The sequence below is a fragment of the Ananas comosus genome, linkage group 10 (genome assembly GCF_001540865.1).
Source record: "Ananas comosus cultivar F153 linkage group 10, ASM154086v1, whole genome shotgun sequence".
NCBI lineage: Eukaryota > Viridiplantae > Streptophyta > Magnoliopsida > Poales > Bromeliaceae > Ananas > Ananas comosus.
Window position 1 is genome coordinate 3,361,572 of NC_033630.1, and position 17,542 is coordinate 3,379,113.

General features: G+C 41.6%; 1 protein-coding gene across 1 annotated transcript; it reads left to right on the plus strand.

Annotated features, from left to right (window-relative positions):
• LOC109716684 (protein SGT1 homolog) lies at positions 609 to 16,314 on the plus strand. Its single transcript, XM_020242230.1, has 10 exons — positions 609 to 957; positions 2,396 to 2,465; positions 2,551 to 2,675; positions 2,918 to 3,068; positions 4,579 to 4,675; positions 4,770 to 4,835; positions 5,788 to 5,926; positions 15,309 to 15,397; positions 15,528 to 15,632; positions 15,842 to 16,314. Exons 1-10 carry the CDS (start codon positions 798 to 800, stop codon positions 15,941 to 15,943), a joined length of 1,104 nt encoding a protein of 367 aa, XP_020097819.1. The 5' UTR covers positions 609 to 797; the 3' UTR covers positions 15,944 to 16,314.

The window sequence follows — 17,542 nt, forward strand, 5'->3', positions numbered from 1 at the left end:
CAATCACTTATTAAATTTAGAGTACCATTATCGTTCTAACCAAACATCCCTCCGACTGAAAATCTAATCGCACTAAGGGAGTTCGTGCTTCTAATTTTTTTTAGCCCTCGGATCAACCTCTTTAATTATTTTTAATTTTTGAATTAACATTATTATTCTAAGGGGACCACTATCATCTTGATCATACAATTCTTAATTCAAAGATCAAAAAGTCGGAAACATTAATATCCCTTATGCTTTAGATAGTATAATAGTTCTACACTTATTATATTGTTACTAGATAATAAAAAATTAATGTGTTACTAATATAAAAATATTATAGTATATTTTTATTTATTATTTTATGGTGCTATATTATTTTTTATATAATTATATAAGATTAATAAAATTTAAAAATTAGAATAGGTTAAAATTTTATGAATAAATGGATTATGTAGTTTGATGGCTAAAGTGTAGGAATGTAAAACGGGCCGGCGGCCAATGGGCCGCCCGGGTCGGCCCGACTCTGGGTCGGACCGGGGCCCCGCATGACTAGCGTAGCATTCGTGCTGTGCTATTTGTGTCTCACGCACTCCCCTCCGGAGCCTCGAGCGCCGATCGGGTTGAGAAGAGAAACACTAGAGCGAGCCCAAGCCGATCGAACCCGACCCGGCTTCCTAATCCGCCGAACCCCTCCCTCCCCTACTTCCCCTCTCGAAGCTTCGCGAACTCCTCGCCTTTTCCCTCTCGTCTCCTTCCTCTGATACTCTCTCTCTCTCACTCTCTCTCTCTCTCTCGCGTCGCCTTTGTGGTCGCTAATGGCGGCGGATCTGGAGAGGAGGGCAAGGGAGGCGTTCGTCGACGACAACTTCGAGCTCGCCGTGGATCTCTACACGCAGGCCCTCGACGTCGACCCCGGCAACGCCGATCTCCTCGCCGATCGCGCCCAGGCCAACATTAAGCTCCGCGACTTCACCGGTCCGTGATCCATCCTCCCCTTCTTCTAGAAATTGCAATTCCGTTGGATCTGCATGCTAAACTTTATATAAATATTAGGCCTCGTTTGGCACCTTCGCTTTTTTCACCCAAAAAGAAAAAGAGCAAGTTCTATGTAATACAGTGTGTGAGTGGACGGTTTTGTTTTGGCGGCGAAAAAAAAAGAGAAAAAATTGGACCTTGTTTGGTATCGCAGTCCTTTTTTTTTAAAAAAAAAAAAACAGTAATTCTATTTGATTTGACGTGTTTGAAGATTTATTTTTTTTTGGTTATAGTTGGTCCGTTCGAGTAACAGACGATAACTTAAAAAAAATTGAAAGTAAAAAATTTATTTTCAAGTTTTTATTTTTTGTTGCTAAGTAAATACTTCGAGGAAAGATTGCAAGCAATTCACACTCTACTCCTACATCTTTTGATATACAAAATTCTATTTAAAAAGATTAAAAAAAAACACAACACTAAACATGGCCCTTTTTTTTAATTTACATTGCAAGTTGTATTGCAACCTAGCCAATAATAACAAAAATGGGAAATGCAATCTGGTTATAAAGACACAAAAATGGCGAAAATGCCAACAGAGGTCTTAGATACCTAATGTTTAGGAAATCCAATAATGTTGCTCTCTACATTGTTGATTTTTTGGGCTATTTTACGCCTGGGTAATAGGTTTTCAGAAGTTATGATTTTTTCATGCACACGACCTTTATACGATTTTGATCACATCTTTGATTTTGAGGTATTGATCATCAAATGTTGAGTGTGCAATAACTTTTTCCTTGTTTTTCGATATCTGGTTGCTCAGTGCTAGTTCAATGCATTTGTGTAGGCTTAAGGGTTTTTGGTCAAGGATTTAAGTGTCGTGGCACGGCATCATGCCAGAAATTTGCCGGCACGGTACGCCACAGTGCATGCCATGTCGTGCCGATACATGTCGGTCACAAAAAATTCATGCGTGCCGACACATAATAGTATGAAATATTTATTTTCTTTAGCAACAAAATATTCTAACAATTAATTATGTATTTTTATGAAATCTTTTGAATTTTATTGAGAAAATTACTTACTAATTTAAAGAATAGAGGGTTTTGAGTTGTGTCATCGACATAGAGGCTATATCGTGCCGATATCTTTTTGTCACGATACGGCACGGTAGATACAGCCCGTGTCGATAGGCACTTAAATCCTTGTTTTTGGTGTTCCCTTCATTCTTCTAAACATTGCATTCTTCTATTGATTTCTCGAGCCTGTTGTGGTTTGGAGTTGCGTGAGTCTATCTTGCTTGTTTGTAGTTACATGGAAATGGCTATTAGAGACAAAAGGGAAGCAGTATTGCGGCACAACACCAATTTCTTTTATCTGAAATGGTAATCTTTCGGTAATTGTAATCAATTCTAACTTGTCACTTGTGTCGATACTGCAGAAGCTGTTGCAGATGCTAATAGAGTGATTCAGTTAGATCCTTCGATGGTCAAAGCTTACTTGCGTAAAGGGTAAGACTAAAAATTTCTGTGGAAACAAATATGGTATAGTTGGCCCTGAATTTAATTTTCCTTGTATCAAATATTCTTCTAATAGGATTGGTTGTATGAAGCTTGAAGAGTATCAAACTGCGAAAACAGCTCTTGAAGCAGGTGCTGCATTGGCTCCAGGAGATTTGAGATTCACTCGATTGATTAAAGAATGTGATGAGCGCATTGCAGGTAGATTCTTGATAAAAGATCTTTCAATGCGAGTAATCAGTACTTCCTACGAAAAGATTCCTGCAACTTTGTACATCTAATTTCTTCTGATTTTCATTGCTTGTTGTTATTGATACAGCTTGAGTAAAAAAAAAAAACTCTCTTTTTTACAGAAATGGAGAATAAATCATTATGAAATAGATTGGAATATTTTGCTTTGTTTTTTATTTCATGGTATAACTCTTACAAAACCTTGCATGCAGAGGAAAATAGTGACCTGCCAAAGAGATCTATGCCTAATACTGTAACTGGTACTGTGTCTTCCAATTTAAATATGGAGAATGACAAGGATTGTCCGTTGCCGAGTAATTTATCCCTTCAATCTGTGGTGATTGCAAGCAACCCAAAATTCAGGTACTTACAACTTCTGGGTATTGCTGGCCTAATAAACTTTAATGCAATTTTAATGTTATTTATGTATGAAAATGCTAACTGCAAAGACTGATTAAAGCTAAGGGTGGTACCGAAATGCAAACCAAAGAGGCGCCAAACAGCATAACTTTTAGAAACAAGAAGATATAACGATTGTTTTACTTCTAGAGACAAGAATCTAATTAGCATTCTCATTTGATAGTGCTATCTTTTGAGAATTCTGTGGTGATTCACCGGATGTGACATATGTCCTTCAGAGAATGAAAGAACAAAAATTGATAGCACCTAGTTTTGAGATTCATGTACATATTTGGTTCTGCAAAATAGAAAGAAAATGTTGTTTGAAATGAGCCCGAGAAGACTGGCGCCCCTATGCTTAATGTTTTGCTGGATTCATTATTTTGTGGATGATTAGTTCAACCATGATTCAATAGAATGCTGTTTTATTCTGAGGACAATGTTTGGCCTGTGATCAGAAACAACTTTGAACATTTGAAATTTCTGGTGTTATTTACAATTGTCATGCACTCCCTACATCTCTTAATTGCAATGGTTTGCCGTGTCTCCAAGTCCTGTTAGTACTGTTGCAACAGAAATAAGACAAAGTTGCTGAACTTCTGCTGAATGGAAAGTTCTCTAAGAGTTTATTAACTGCTAGATGGAAGATTTTGTGGAGAATTTTCTATGCAAATTTCTGCATAGCTAACTTGGATTTGTGTTGTATAATCTACTGTAACAGTATCTGAACTTTTTGTAATGTGAGCCATTATTCTTGTTTCAAAGCAATAGATGGCTTAATCAAGTATATCCTTAGAAAGTTACAAGCCCATATTTACAAATGCAAAGTTCAACATATAGTTCACATGTTCTTCTAAAGAGAATTCGGCTAGATGACAAATGATGACTCTGACAAATAGGAACTCAGAATAACATGAATAAAATTCTTATGCCTCATTACGAGAAATCTAAAAACCCATCTTGGACGCGACAATTTGACAGGACACCATCTATATGATGTAAGAACTACCATAGAAGTATTCCACAGTTATCCACATTCATGCGCTTCTTTTTCATCTTAATCTCTTCTTGCTAATGTGTATCATTTACTTCATTGCCATAAGTCATTTCCTATTTGTGTATTTTCTCTGTCTTATACTTTTGTTTTTTTTTTTGGTCTCACATATTGGAAATGTTGGCTGTTAGAAGGTACTGTTTAAATGTAAAAGTTTGTAGTTTGCTTTCAAAAGGTGTAACTTGGAAGGCTAGGCATGCATATGTCTTAAGCTGGATGATGTACAACAGGAACTACCCTGTGTTCTGTATCTTCGCACAAAATATTGAACAGCTGAAGAATTACACTCTCTCTTCTCATTGTATTTTGTGACGCATTTCTTCTCTTTTTATTGGTCACCATGCTTTATATTGATAGCTGGGAAGCATTCCATAAGCAGTTCCTGATTACTGATTAATTGGATGGATGGTTGTGGTGTAGGCATGACTACTACAATTCTCCAACAGAGGTTGTTTTGACCATTTTTGCTAAGGGCATACCTGCTGAAAATGTGTCTGTCGACTTTGGTGAACAAATAGTATGCTCTTCCATGAGTTCAGCTCCTTTTGTTCTCTTCTCCAGATACTCATGTGATTCACAAATAAAATGATTTCTTTTTCCTATCTTTTCAGCTTAGTGTTGCTATAGATATCCCTGGGGAAGAGAAATATCAATTTCAACCACGTTTATTTGCAAAGGTATGCCCTTTTCTTGATATCGCAACTTGTATTGAGTGACCATTTTCCTTGGCAATAGAGCACTTTGTCTTCTTTCAACTTCGTTCACTTTGTGGGCCTTATTGCTACTGAGCCAACAAAACAGTAGTGTGCAATGTATTAGATCGTTACTAATTTGTGCGCATCATGCAGCACAAGCATCTAAAATGTAATATAACCGTGCGATATATGAAATGATGGAATCATGTCAGTTCCTGCACATAAAGTGATTTACTAGCAGGTCAAAAAAACTAGTAGTATAGAACATATTGTTTTTGGCCGTCAGCTTGGTGTATTGGTAAGTTTGATCCCTTGCACCTAGGCATTATCAGTTTGCATACACAGGGATAACACAGCCTACTCTGACACTTGTCAAACACCTTAGTTGCACAGCCTCTTGTGTATGGCCCTTCATACCTTCTGCTCTGAGCCTTATTCTTATAGGCTGTTTGTGGCTCAAGATTGCAATCCTTTTTGAGAGAAATCAGTTAAATAAATGCCCAGCAGTGGTTCTCTGTGTCATATATTCTCCACTTCTTCCGTGTAGGTTAGTATTTTTTTTCTTTTTAAGTGAATGGTAATCCGTTTTCACATCTTCTCTGCCAAAAACTTAACTGTTGATATGTAAATAAATCCAGACTCCCTAATTTGGTTACTTGGATCCACCTATCGGGCAAACTATCTAGTTTTAACCCCAGCTTTACATATTTCTTTGTTATTGTGAGATGCCTTTTGCATTTTCCTTTGTATAAGTATTTACTATATGCTGTTAGCATTTTTTTGGCTTTTCTTTTTCGGCCTATGCTGGAAAAAAGATTGCCAATGCATCTGGAAATGCATTATTTAGTTTTGCAGTCAATCTTGTAGATTTAGTTACTGTCCTGTTTCCACCATTTTATTCATCCTTTTTTGGCTTTGCGTGGCCAACGTACAGATCGTACCAGCGAAATGCAGGTATGATGTCTTGTCTTCAAAAGTTGAAATTCGTCTTTGGAAGGCTGAACCTATTACATGGACATCTTTGGAATTTAGTGACAAGAGAGCAGTTCCACAAAAGATGAGCAACATCCCAGGTAGCTTATATTTTTTTTTGTTTCACGTAATTCTCTTACACTTTTCTTCTAGTTATGGCATTATAAGGCTGTCTAGTAAACTGTGGTAATATAACAACCACCTGCTCTACTAGTATTTATAAATATGTACACATAAGATTTAAGTCTTCCACTCCAAGATCTTTGACTCCAAGATCTCTTTACAATCTAGAAACGAATTTGTGTTTATATATATAGGGAAAACTTCAACNAATTGTATTACCCGGATGTAATACCCGAGATTTTAACAGTGTAGCTAAATCCTCTGTTGACGATGTTTTGTGTGTAATTTAATTACATAAACACTCGTCAAGTTTCAGGAGAAAAAGAGTTAGGATGGAGAAGTTACGCGATCATTACTAATCACTTAAAGTGATGTAACTCCGGTTTTCCGGAGAGGCCGATCAGTGGAATGGCTTCTGGTGCGTAATGGACTCCGTTTATAGTGATCCAATAGCTCATTTTCGATGGTTCGACTATCCAGGACCCAATGGCATGGACGGATTTGGGTTCTAATGCACAATTTTCGAGAAAAAGAGTTTTATTGGATCTATATGTATAGGTGTGGTTTTTGGAGAGTGGAGAGGGTCAGTTTCGTCGCAAATTGGCAACCAAATCGGACGAAACAAAATGGTAGATTCGATGCCCCAGTCATGTTGAACGCGCTGGAGCGATCCGTTCAGAAATCCGATGGACGGATCTTCGGGAATCGCAAAATGTTCTCGGAGGGGTCGAAATCGGCGAAACGGAAAATCTGAGAAAAGGCTAATATTTTATGCGCCATTTCGCGCAAATTCGAACGTTGAGAGACTTGTGTGCATAATTCACGTATTGACAGGGACTGAGTTGAAATTAATGAGCAGGGGTGGACTGAATTGCACTTTTGCCATCTTGTATAAAAGCTAAAGAGCTAGGGTTTCCATGAAAACCCTAACCCTTTTGCTGCCCTAGTCCACCCAGCTAACCCTAACCATCCCACCTCCTCTCTGCTCTCGCCGTTCGCACGCCCTGGCCGCCGGCAAGCTGCTCCAGCCGCCGGAAAACCTTCCTCTCAACTCCTCCCTCCTCTTGTCTCCACCACATTGGCTGTTGGCCTTTGGAAGTCACCCTAACCTGAGGTGATCGCCCCCTCTGGCCGAGACCCATCTCCAGCACCAACCCCGCCGGCCCTCGCCCACCCCGTAGGTTGCCGGCGCCACCCCGAGCTCTCTACCGCCAACCCTGAACCGCCTGGGCCGAGCTCAGCCTAGCTCGAGGCTGGCGTGCCACAGCCGCCCTAGCTCGGGGGCCCTGCCTCCCTCTCGCCGCCGGCACCCTCCCGCGCGCCATCGCTACCGCCCCCGAGGCCGCTTGCCGCCGCTCCCACTCTCTGCGGCCGTCCAGACTTTGGGCGGGCCGAGCCGGAGCCCGCAGGGTCTCCGTGCGTCGCCACCGCCCACCGTCGAGCGCACCACCCTTCCCTCGGCCTCCGACGACTGATCGCCGTCGCCCCGTGCTCCTCCGACCGCCGCCTGGCCGCCACGGATCCCTTGAACCCGAGAGCAAGCTGCGGGTTGATCTCTGCCGCCGCGCCACCGACTGCCGCCCGCCGCGGGCCAGCACCTGCCCTGGACCCTACTGACTGGCCGCAACCGTTCCCTACCGAAGCACTCACCGTCCCCTACCGGAGCGCTCACCGTCCGGTCGCCGGCGACCAACCCGTGCTCCCACTGCTCTGGTAAGGCTGTTGTTAATTTTCTGCATGCCGTTTTGGAGTTCTGGTCGCCTTTCCGACGATCCGAAGGCACCCCGCTAGCTTTGGAAGTGAGCACGATGACCTTTGTTTCGTGCTGAATATCCTGCTCACATCCGTTAGGGTCAGAGATGCCCTGGTTTGCGGGATAGACACGATTTAGGTGCTGTGCGCGCTGTTTCACTGATGTTTGCGTCGTTTGCGCGGCCGCCACAGTGGCCGGCAGTGCTCCGAAGGGTAAGCACAGCCTCCGGCATGCCGAGACCTGTCAGTGGGTGTCTCGGCTTGGCTGTCATAAAAGCCCAGAAATCATATAAGATAACGTGATTTTATGCAATCGGGAGGACTTTTATGCAATTGCTTATTTCATGGCTACTGCTGGCAGTATGTGTGGGTAGTGGGTAACCTCTGGACTGGTTCTCCAAGCTCCCCGGCCTTTTCAAAGATCGGAAATTGATTTCCGGTGCGTTTGTCGGCAAAATCCGCTGACGGAACGCGATTTTAGTTCGAAATTCTTCCGACAGTGCCTCGTGAGCTATTGTTATGTCACTGAGCCTTGTTGGTTGGTCACCCACGTCGTTTTGAAGGTTCGGAAATGACGGGTGAGTGACGGTGGGTTCCGGTATTGAAATCAACACTTTCGGAAACCCGAATCGGAACAATTATCCGACGATAATCGTTTCGATGTGAGGCGAGGTGTTTGCTGCCAAGTCCCATGGATAATGGTGTTTAGTGGCAGCGGGTGACTCGTAGTCCGAGTCGGTGTGTTCTGGGACAGTTCGTGGGTCCCGGCGGAGTCTCGATGCTGTTTTCGGGACTTACGGCGTGTTACGGCAGTCGATTTTGAGAAACCGATTCCCGTGGGGCTATGAGTGGGGATTGTGAGTTAGTGGTACTTGTTGGTGGGTTAGATTCTAACCTGGTAGACAGGTCCGGTTGTTATTTCCTACGTAGTCGGAAGATTCGTACCGTATTCATATAGGTGGGTACTTCGACCCGAAGTTGGTACAGTGGTGCACGCTCGGTGACGTTCCTTTCACCCCTTGTTGTTTATATTGCATATTATTTATATTGAGCCTTGCACCCATGTTGTTTCCGTATTACTCTACTCGGTTGTTTTCATATTTAGTATCATGAGGATGAGTAGAGTAGATTTATCTGCATATGATATCTGTGACCTGGTTGGTTTATTTTCATACCTCGTATCTGTGACCTGGTTGGTCGGTTTTCATATCTCGCATTTGTGACCTGGTTGGACGATTTTCATTTCTCGTATCTGTGACCTATTTGGCCGGCTTATTGCACGGTTGTGACCTACTTGGTCGATTGTACTACTTGATGACCTATACGGTCGATGTGCCCTGAAGGGCAGGATTGTCGGCTGGTTGCCGACGGTTGGCCATTGAGCATATCAGCATTGATCGCCCAATAGTCGTACACATTTCATGAACATCAGCGGTCTGATCCACCGCAAGAGGGTGTTCTTTTTCGCAAAAGTGGTTGCATGTGCCAACCCGAGGGGTTATATGCATGGTAGAGTAGCAGTGGCACAGGCTTGAGGTTTGCGGTGCGGACGAACAGAGCATTGGTTTTAGATTGGGTATTTTTGGACTTGTCATCTGGTTGATGCATTCATATAGTAGCGATAGTTGTTCTTATACATCCTGTTCATGTATTATTGTTGCTACTGTATTACACTTACCTATACCTTTGTTTATTCTCCGTGACTGGTGAGTACCCCTCGCCCTCGTCGACTTGCGGTACCCACTGGGAGGGAAGACATATTTATATGTTCTTACCCCCCGCCCCCATTACAGGTGACGTCGTCAGTCCTAGTGGGATGGTTCGTGAGGAGCGCTCTTAGTGGTTCGGTAGAGCTTTCAGACCCATCCATTAGTTTAAATTCTAAACTCTAACTTCCTTCAATAATTGAATTAGACAGTTTATATGGTTCAGCATCTTGAATTTGGGATTTCATGCATGTAATAAAGGATTTGTGAGTTTTTGTGAAATGAAAATGGTTTTCTATTGCTCATGATAGCGTGTTTTAAAAAGAAAAGAGTTTCCGTGTGGGAAACAATTTTTAAAAGGTTTTCTCGTGGTTTACGTGACTTAGTATTTCAAAACCAGTTTCCGGGTAGGAAATATTTTAAACTAATAGTTGTGGATTTATGATTAAAACTCTGAATGTGAATTTGTTGTGAATGGTGTATGAATGTATGAATGTTAAATGTTTATATGTTCAGTTATGGTGGTTGTGTTCTGTTTAAGTACCTTGTACTTGTGCGACGCCGTGCAAATACAGGGGAGACTCTGTCCGTGTGAACAGTGGACTTCCTATATTTGTGGCGGATCTGGCATACCCTAGGGGTCAGGTTTAAAAAAAAAAAAAATTTAGACACTTCCGCTGTGTTTTTAAACTACAAAGGGACCACAGGGTGTGACACTGGAAGGCTTCTAAATCAAAATGATCACATAACCAGAGCCAATCATCAAGTCTATTGTAAGGATTGAAATTTTGGCAGTGTAGCTAAACTCTCTGTTGATGATGTTTTTGTGTGTAATTTAATTACATAAGCACTCGTCAAGTTTCAGGAGAAAACGAGTTAGAATGGAGAAGTTACGCGATAAATACTAATCACTAAAAGTGAATAGTAACTCCGATTTTTCGGAGAGGCTGATGAGTAGAGTTGGCTTCTGGTGCGCATTGGACTCCGTTCATAGCGATCCAATAGCTCGTTTTGAACGATTCAGCTATTCTGGAACCAATGGCACTGACAGATTTCAGATATGATACACGATTTTCGAGAAAAAGAAGGTTTATTGTTTTTACACATATAGGTATATATGTGGTTTTTGGTATTTGGAGAGTGGATGAGTTTCGTCGTGAATCTGCGATCAAATCGAATGAAACAAAATGCTATATTCGATGCCCAGTCGTGCTGAACGCGCTGGCGCAATCCGTTCGGAAATCCGACGGACGGATCTTCGGGAATTGCGAAATGTTCGCTGAGGGGTCGAAGTCGGCAAACGAAAAAATCGCGAAAAGGCCAATATTTTATGCGCCGTTTTGCGTGATTACGAACATCGAGGGGCTTGTGTGCAAAATACACACGCTGGCAGGGACTGGGATTTTAATATGCAGCTTTAGAGGACCTTTTCGCAAATGTACACATGGTATTTAAGGTTGGCAACTAGGGTTTCATGAGGAAAACCCTAGTCCTTGGTCTTCTCCTCAGCTGGAGCTGATCTAAGCCATCATCAGCACCATTGTGCCCTAGCCGTGCGCGTGCCCCAGTCGCCGGCAAGCATTCCCAGCCGCTGGAAAAGCCCCACTCAGCCTCCTTCTCTACTTCTCTCACAACCTCCTCCCTTCATCTCGGCTTGCACTGCTGCCAGGGTGACCCCACACCCTCGGGCTCCACCTCTGACAGCAGGCCCCCAACTCGGCGACCATCCCTGTCGATACCGCCGCTCCCGAGTGCCGCCGCCGCCGCCCTGGCAAGCTGCAACCAAGATTGGATAGATCTGGCCGAGGTGGTTAGATCTCCCTCTCCTCGCGCCGCTGCTGCTCGGGGTTGAAAGCACCACGCTCCTAGAACTCCCCGACGCCGTCCCTGCCGGCCTTCGCCGCCCGCACGCGTCGCCGGCGCCGCCAAGGCAATCCGTGGTCATCTTCTGCAGCTCGGGCCGAGCTCGAGTCAGCTCGCAATCGCGAGCTGCAGCCGCCTCGAGGCGGGTCGCCCTGCCTCCCTGTGCGCACCGGGGACCTCCCGCGCCCGATTTCCGCCGTCCCCGCGCACCGCAGGCCACCGCTCGTGACTACTACGGTCGCCCAGACCTGGTGCGGGCCGAGGCCGAGCCTTCTTGGCCATCGCACGTCGCCGCCGCTCACAGCGGGGAGCACCGTCCCTCCCTCGGCCTCCAGCGACGGATCGCCATAGCCCCGAGCTCCTCCGGCCACCACCGGGCTGCCACGGACACCTGGAACCCAAGAGCAAGTCGCGGCTTGATCTCTAATTAATCGTAAATAGTTGTTCGGGTGCTTGGAGGCTAGGAAGCTTCTTCATTTGAGTGATCAAAAGGAGTCAACCAGTGTTCGGTGGGTTTGACCTCACCGAAATGGGTGAACTCCCCCTATGTTCTTATTATTATTCATGAATTGGAGAGCATGCATAATATGCTAGTAAAATTATAATTGAGTTGTTGGATGTATTAGAGGTATTTACATTATATGGCAAGTCATATCTCTATGAAGTAGAGAGTTAGATGCATTAAACTCATTATATGATGATTATCATACTTGTATAAACAAGATGGGAATTTGTACATACATGATAAAACTAGCATGAATTTCATGTTATTGTTGATAACCTAGTTAATGACTAGCACTTGATATTGGATTTAGATTCCGACCTATAGGTCGGTAGAGGACATTCCATGTTTTAGACATGAGGATTGAGAGCTTTGTATTGTGGATCATGCTTGCTTGCCATTGTGCTCATTCGCACATGCTTGTGAGGGTCGCTCCCCACAAGCCGGCACTCCGGAGTTGGCCTACGCGACATTATGCTCGCCCATGCGGGATTGAGTGCTGAAGAGGATTGTCGTGGGGAGTGTATACTACCATGGGGCCATTAGGTGCGGCGCAAGCCGGACTACACTTGTGTAGGTCCTTATAAATAAGGTAAAGATAACTAAAGATGTTCATTAAATAATCACTACTAAATAGTGTACAATAATGGACATGATGTAGCATGCATAATCAGGTGTTATACTGGTTGCATATTACTGTTTGGCTTACCCACTAGGAACTATTGACTAATAGTTCTCATGCCCTATTTATTGTTGTTTTATTTTCAGAGCCATCCACAACGAGAGAGGTTAGGGATCGCGGTAAGGAGGTCGCGTCTAGTTAGGCAGAGCTCGGAGTCCCGCTAGGTGATCACCTCTCTTTTTGAGTGAGCTGGAGAGGTTTATGTGCTTATGTATAGAGACCACCACATGTATAGAGATGTTTATGTTGGATGTATGAGCGGCTTGGAAGTTATTCATGTTAGTAGTTTACCTCTTTTGCGATTTGCCTTTAGAGTATAGTATGTATTTTATGCTCTGATATCATGTTAGATATTACTATTCCTTGGTATTATTCGTAACATGTTTATTGTAGACGCTTTGTATACTTTAGGTATATGGTGGGTCTGTGTGCGTATTAAGTAGGCTTCCGCTGGAACCCGGGCGTGACATATATAATAATATATATATATTACGTATATTAATTTTATGTATATAGTGACATACCCCAATAATCCCATATCGGATAGGAATAGGGATGTAGCACCCTGAACCTTAGCAAATTGCGAGGTTACAGTGTCTGAATAGCACTTTGAGCTATCCCTGGTATTTTTGAAGGTCGTTGACTGAGCACCGACCTATTACTCGTCTTGCGAGAACGCGAGAAGGAGTACTTAGCACCAAAATATGAAAATTCAGGTTTTGGGGTGCCGAGTATCGGTACCTGGGTGAAGTACCAGAACCCCAGTGCGTAACCGAGAGAGCTGCTCTTGGGTTTGGGCTGAGAGGTGCTGGGTATCGATGCTAGGTTACCGAGTACCGAAACTGGGGTCGGGTACCGGTACTGCATCAAGCAGGTACTAGTACGCCGTAAATAGATGGCTTGACTGAGGCTCGGGTTTGGCAGATCTGGTTGCCGGGTACCGTTACTCTTGCCCGAGTACCGGTACGGAGTGCAAAAACTGCAGTTCGTGCAGTTTGTAATTTTTGGTGTTTGGAAGGGCTTTTTGGAATTTGTTACAACTTGTATATATAACCCCTTTCTCCCCCACAGCCCTCTTTTGTGCTGAGCTTGGAAAAAAAGGAAATGTAGGACTTTCTCCCTTTCTTTCTCTAGATTTTCCCTCTCAAATTTCTTTTAATTTGGGTTTTGATCTCCTTTTCTTCTTCCTCTTCTTGGTGGCAAGCTTGTGGACCTTGGAGAAAGCTTGGATGTGAAGAGAGGAGCTTTTTGGTGGATCAATCTTCAACCCTAGCTCAAGATATCTTGGTTTGGAGCTTTGCTTGAGGTTAATACTCATCTTGCATTATCTAGTTGTGATTTTTGGCAAGATTTGTAGATGAAACCTAATTTTGGAAAAACTAGGGTTTTATTTGGGGTTTCTTGATTTGAGGCTTTTCGGACCTAATTGATGAGTGTAGAACTCTCATTTAGGTTGGATTTGAAGCTTTGTAACTTCGATTGGGACTTTGATCAAGTTCTTCTTGGGTATAGGTATTTTTCTACCTATTTAGGTTTGATTTTTGAATATTTTTGTATGATGTTCGTTCGAAACTTATAACCCTCTTAGAAATTCTTTTAAGGTGCTAGAAGCTTGGTGGACAACTTCATTCAAAGGAATGAAAGGGTTCGAGGAATATCTGGTGGGTTTGACCTCACCGAAATGGGTGAACTCCCTCTATGTCTTCCTTATAGTTATAAGACATAATTTGGTGCACATTCATGTTATTCATGACATGGTAGAATTTATGAAAGCATGCTTCATACATGTTATGTGTAGGAAAATTTAAGCTCTATAAAGTAGAGGCATACAATGTGGACTTGTACACTAAGTAGCACTTCTTGATAATTAACTCTTATGAATCTTAGGAAGTATGTTAGAAAAGAATAATGGTTCCTTACTTGGTGTGTCCATAGTGAATGGAGTAGAAAGGTGATCAACTTGTATGTTGAACTACACGTGTTATGGACAAGATAAATGTGACATTGTGACCTAGTGAATAGTAAGGCTAACATGAAGCTAAGTTCGTTATATCTAGGGAAAACTTCAAAAAACCTCCCTGTGGTTTCGCACTTTTTCATTTAGTACCATGTGGTTTAAAGTGTATCAAGTTAGTACCCCGTGGTTTCTCACTTTAGTACCTTGTGGTTTAAAGTGTATCAAGTTAGTACTCTATGGTTTTATTTTTGTATCAAGTTAGTACCTTGTGGTTTTATTTTTGTATCAAGTTAGTACCCTGTGGTTTTTAAACCACAGGTAAAAACCACAGGGTACTAAAGTGATAAAGTGCGAAACCAGAGGGTACTAACTTGATACACTTTAAACCACAGGGTACTAAAGTGAAAAAGTACAAAACCACAGGGTACTAACTTGATACACTTTAAACCACAGGGTACTAAAGTGAGAAAAAGTGAAACCACAAGAGGGGTATTTGAAGTTTTCCCATATAATACTATAGAGTTCCAGTAGAACAATGTAATCACCTCAAACTTGGGAAACTGTGCTCCATGAATTTGTAAACTTCACCCAATGGTGTTAACTAAGTATTTAGACTTCTATGCTCATTATACTCGTCTATAAGAGTTACTCATCTGAAATTAGTAAAGCACTGAAACTTGCCATATAAAGTGCGCGCACTCTAAAGACTGCTAGATATATGTAATCCATCCTTAACTAGAAGAAAATGGCTCTGGGGATGCAATATTGCCAAGTAAACATGGGGAGGAAAAAGAAATCAAAATATCTAGGATATTAGAAGAGATTGACAAGCTAACTAGTTATTCTCTGCAAACCCCTCATTTTAATATTCTTATGCTCGTCTATCACATTTTGTTAGATTCAGCTTCACAATCTCAAAGACCATCCTACCCCTCTTCCAAATCCAAAATCGACTGGGACAAGCTAGAAGCCCAGGTGAAAAACGAGGTGAGTTGTAATCTCCGATGAAAGTGTGAAGCTGTGAACAATGTGCTCGACATGCAAATCTCCGTTCAGTCCCTACAAATTTGTTCTTCACGCATGCGTGTTAACAATTATGTTTTCTCCTATGTCTCAGGAGAAAGAGGAGAAGCTCGACGGTGATGCTGCGCTGAGCAAGTTCTTCCGGGAAATATATCACGACGCTGATGAGGACACCAGACGGGCGATGAGCAAATCCTTTGTAAGACATGGCTCTCACCCATAACATCATTAGCGATTTTTCCTTATACAAAGGCCCTTTTGACTTTATTAGTTGCGTCGCGTCTATAAAATCATCTCAACCCTTGCTTTTAAGCTGTAGATGTTTTAAGATCTACGTAGAAACAAGTTATTCTATCAATTCCTGTGTAGTAGGACGAGACCTGATTTCTCGTATGCATCTGTATCCAGATTGAGTCGAACGGAACGGTACTGTCCACAAACTGGAAAGACGTGGGTTCGAAAAAAGTCGAGGGGAGCCCACCTGAAGGTATGGAACTCAAGAAGTGGTAATTCTGGTCTCGTCCGCAGTTCCAATTCGGATATTTGGCCGGCTCTACATGGTCTACCTCGGCGCCGTCGTAGTTGTATATTTCTTTCTGGAATTCAGATCCCTCCACAGAGCAACTAATGTGCTTTTCTTTCCCATGTAATCTTAAATTTGTCATTAGTATAAAGTTATTTAAAATTCTTGTTTCTAGTGAGACATGGTTATGAAATGAGACTCAGAGATCAATATGATAGCCTAGTCGTAATAGAACAAAAATCCCATCAGAGTGGATTCATGTTTATTTTAGTCGGGTACGGTCCTAAGACGAGATTTGTATTTGTTTTAAATATTATCAGAACAGGTGAAAGTTAGATAAGAAGGTATTGGAACTATCTGAGCCACAAATCTTTTTGAATTAGCTACTCCATTTTTTAAAAATTTGATTTTACTATTTAATTTTTCAGTTTGTTGATTTGAGTTCGTTGAGGGCATGTTGACTTGAAACTTGGAATGCGTCATTTTTTATGATTAAAGATTTAGTTAGTATACTTTATATTTTTTTACAATTATAAATTTATTAAGATACGTAATTAATTTAAATTTTGAAATAAAAATATTGTTGAGCAGTGTAAATTAATAAATTAAAAGATTGAATAGTAAAATTATAATTTTGAGAGGTTGAATTGTCGATTTAAAATAGTCCATCTAATGAGTTGTTACCTCAAAATTATAAATAAAGATGGGTGTTAGCATCACATCACCTAGGTGGTGTATCAAATCCTCCACCCAATTGATGCGACTCTAAGGCTTTGTTTGGAATTGTGGGGAGATTGTGTTACGTGCGGTGAGAACCCAATTGATGCTGGAATTGTGGGAAGATTGTGTTACGTGCGGTGAGAAACGACGATGGAAAAATATTATATTTGTTTTGGTACGTAATATTGCGTTCCGCATATTGCGGTAAGTCGGTTACGATATATTTTCTCCGATTCCATCGGAAAACGCAGAAGTATATCCCTATTTTTTGCGGTCCCATCGAAAAACGTAGAAGTATATTCCTATATATTTTAACCGACATATTTTCTGCGGTCCTATCAGAAAACGCAGAAATATATCCCTATATATTTTTTATCAACTCTATTCTATCTAATAGCGTTAAATAGATCTCAATATCAAACTAAGCCTAAGTCAACTATGCTGTTTTTTCTTATTTTATTAAAAAATAAATTTAGTTGAAAATATGAAATAATTAAGATTTGAATTTGAGATCTTGAGTACGGACTATTGCGTCAGCTGTCACTTACACTAGAGTTGGTTGATTGAATTAGGATATTTTTGGAAATACCAACTTTTCTGTATAATATGATTCACATATTATGAATTTTTTAGAAATTAAATTTTGTGATCTCTCAGCATTATTTAGTATTATTCAAGTGGTTTTAAAATTAATAAACTTTAATATATGAGACAAATTGATCATTACATAAGTATAAAATATTCCTGGGGCTAAAATCATATTTAACAGTATCGATTGTCGATTTAGAGACACCATTATTTAATACTGTCTGAAAATACTAACATATTTATACTTCTACAAGTATTCTAGCTGTATTGTGAGCAAT

Excerpts from the sequence above, each read along its gene's own strand:
- LOC109716684 (XM_020242230.1), top strand. The coding sequence starts at position 798 with ATGGCGGCGGATCTGGAGAGGAGGGCAAGGGAGGCGTTCGTCGACGAC. Across the intron at positions 958-2,395 it reads TAAGCTCCGCGACTTCACCG|AAGCTGTTGCAGATGCTAAT; the intron begins GTCCGTGATCCA and ends TCGATACTGCAG. Across the intron at positions 4,836-5,787 it reads AACCACGTTTATTTGCAAAG|ATCGTACCAGCGAAATGCAG; the intron begins GTATGCCCTTTT and ends GCCAACGTACAG.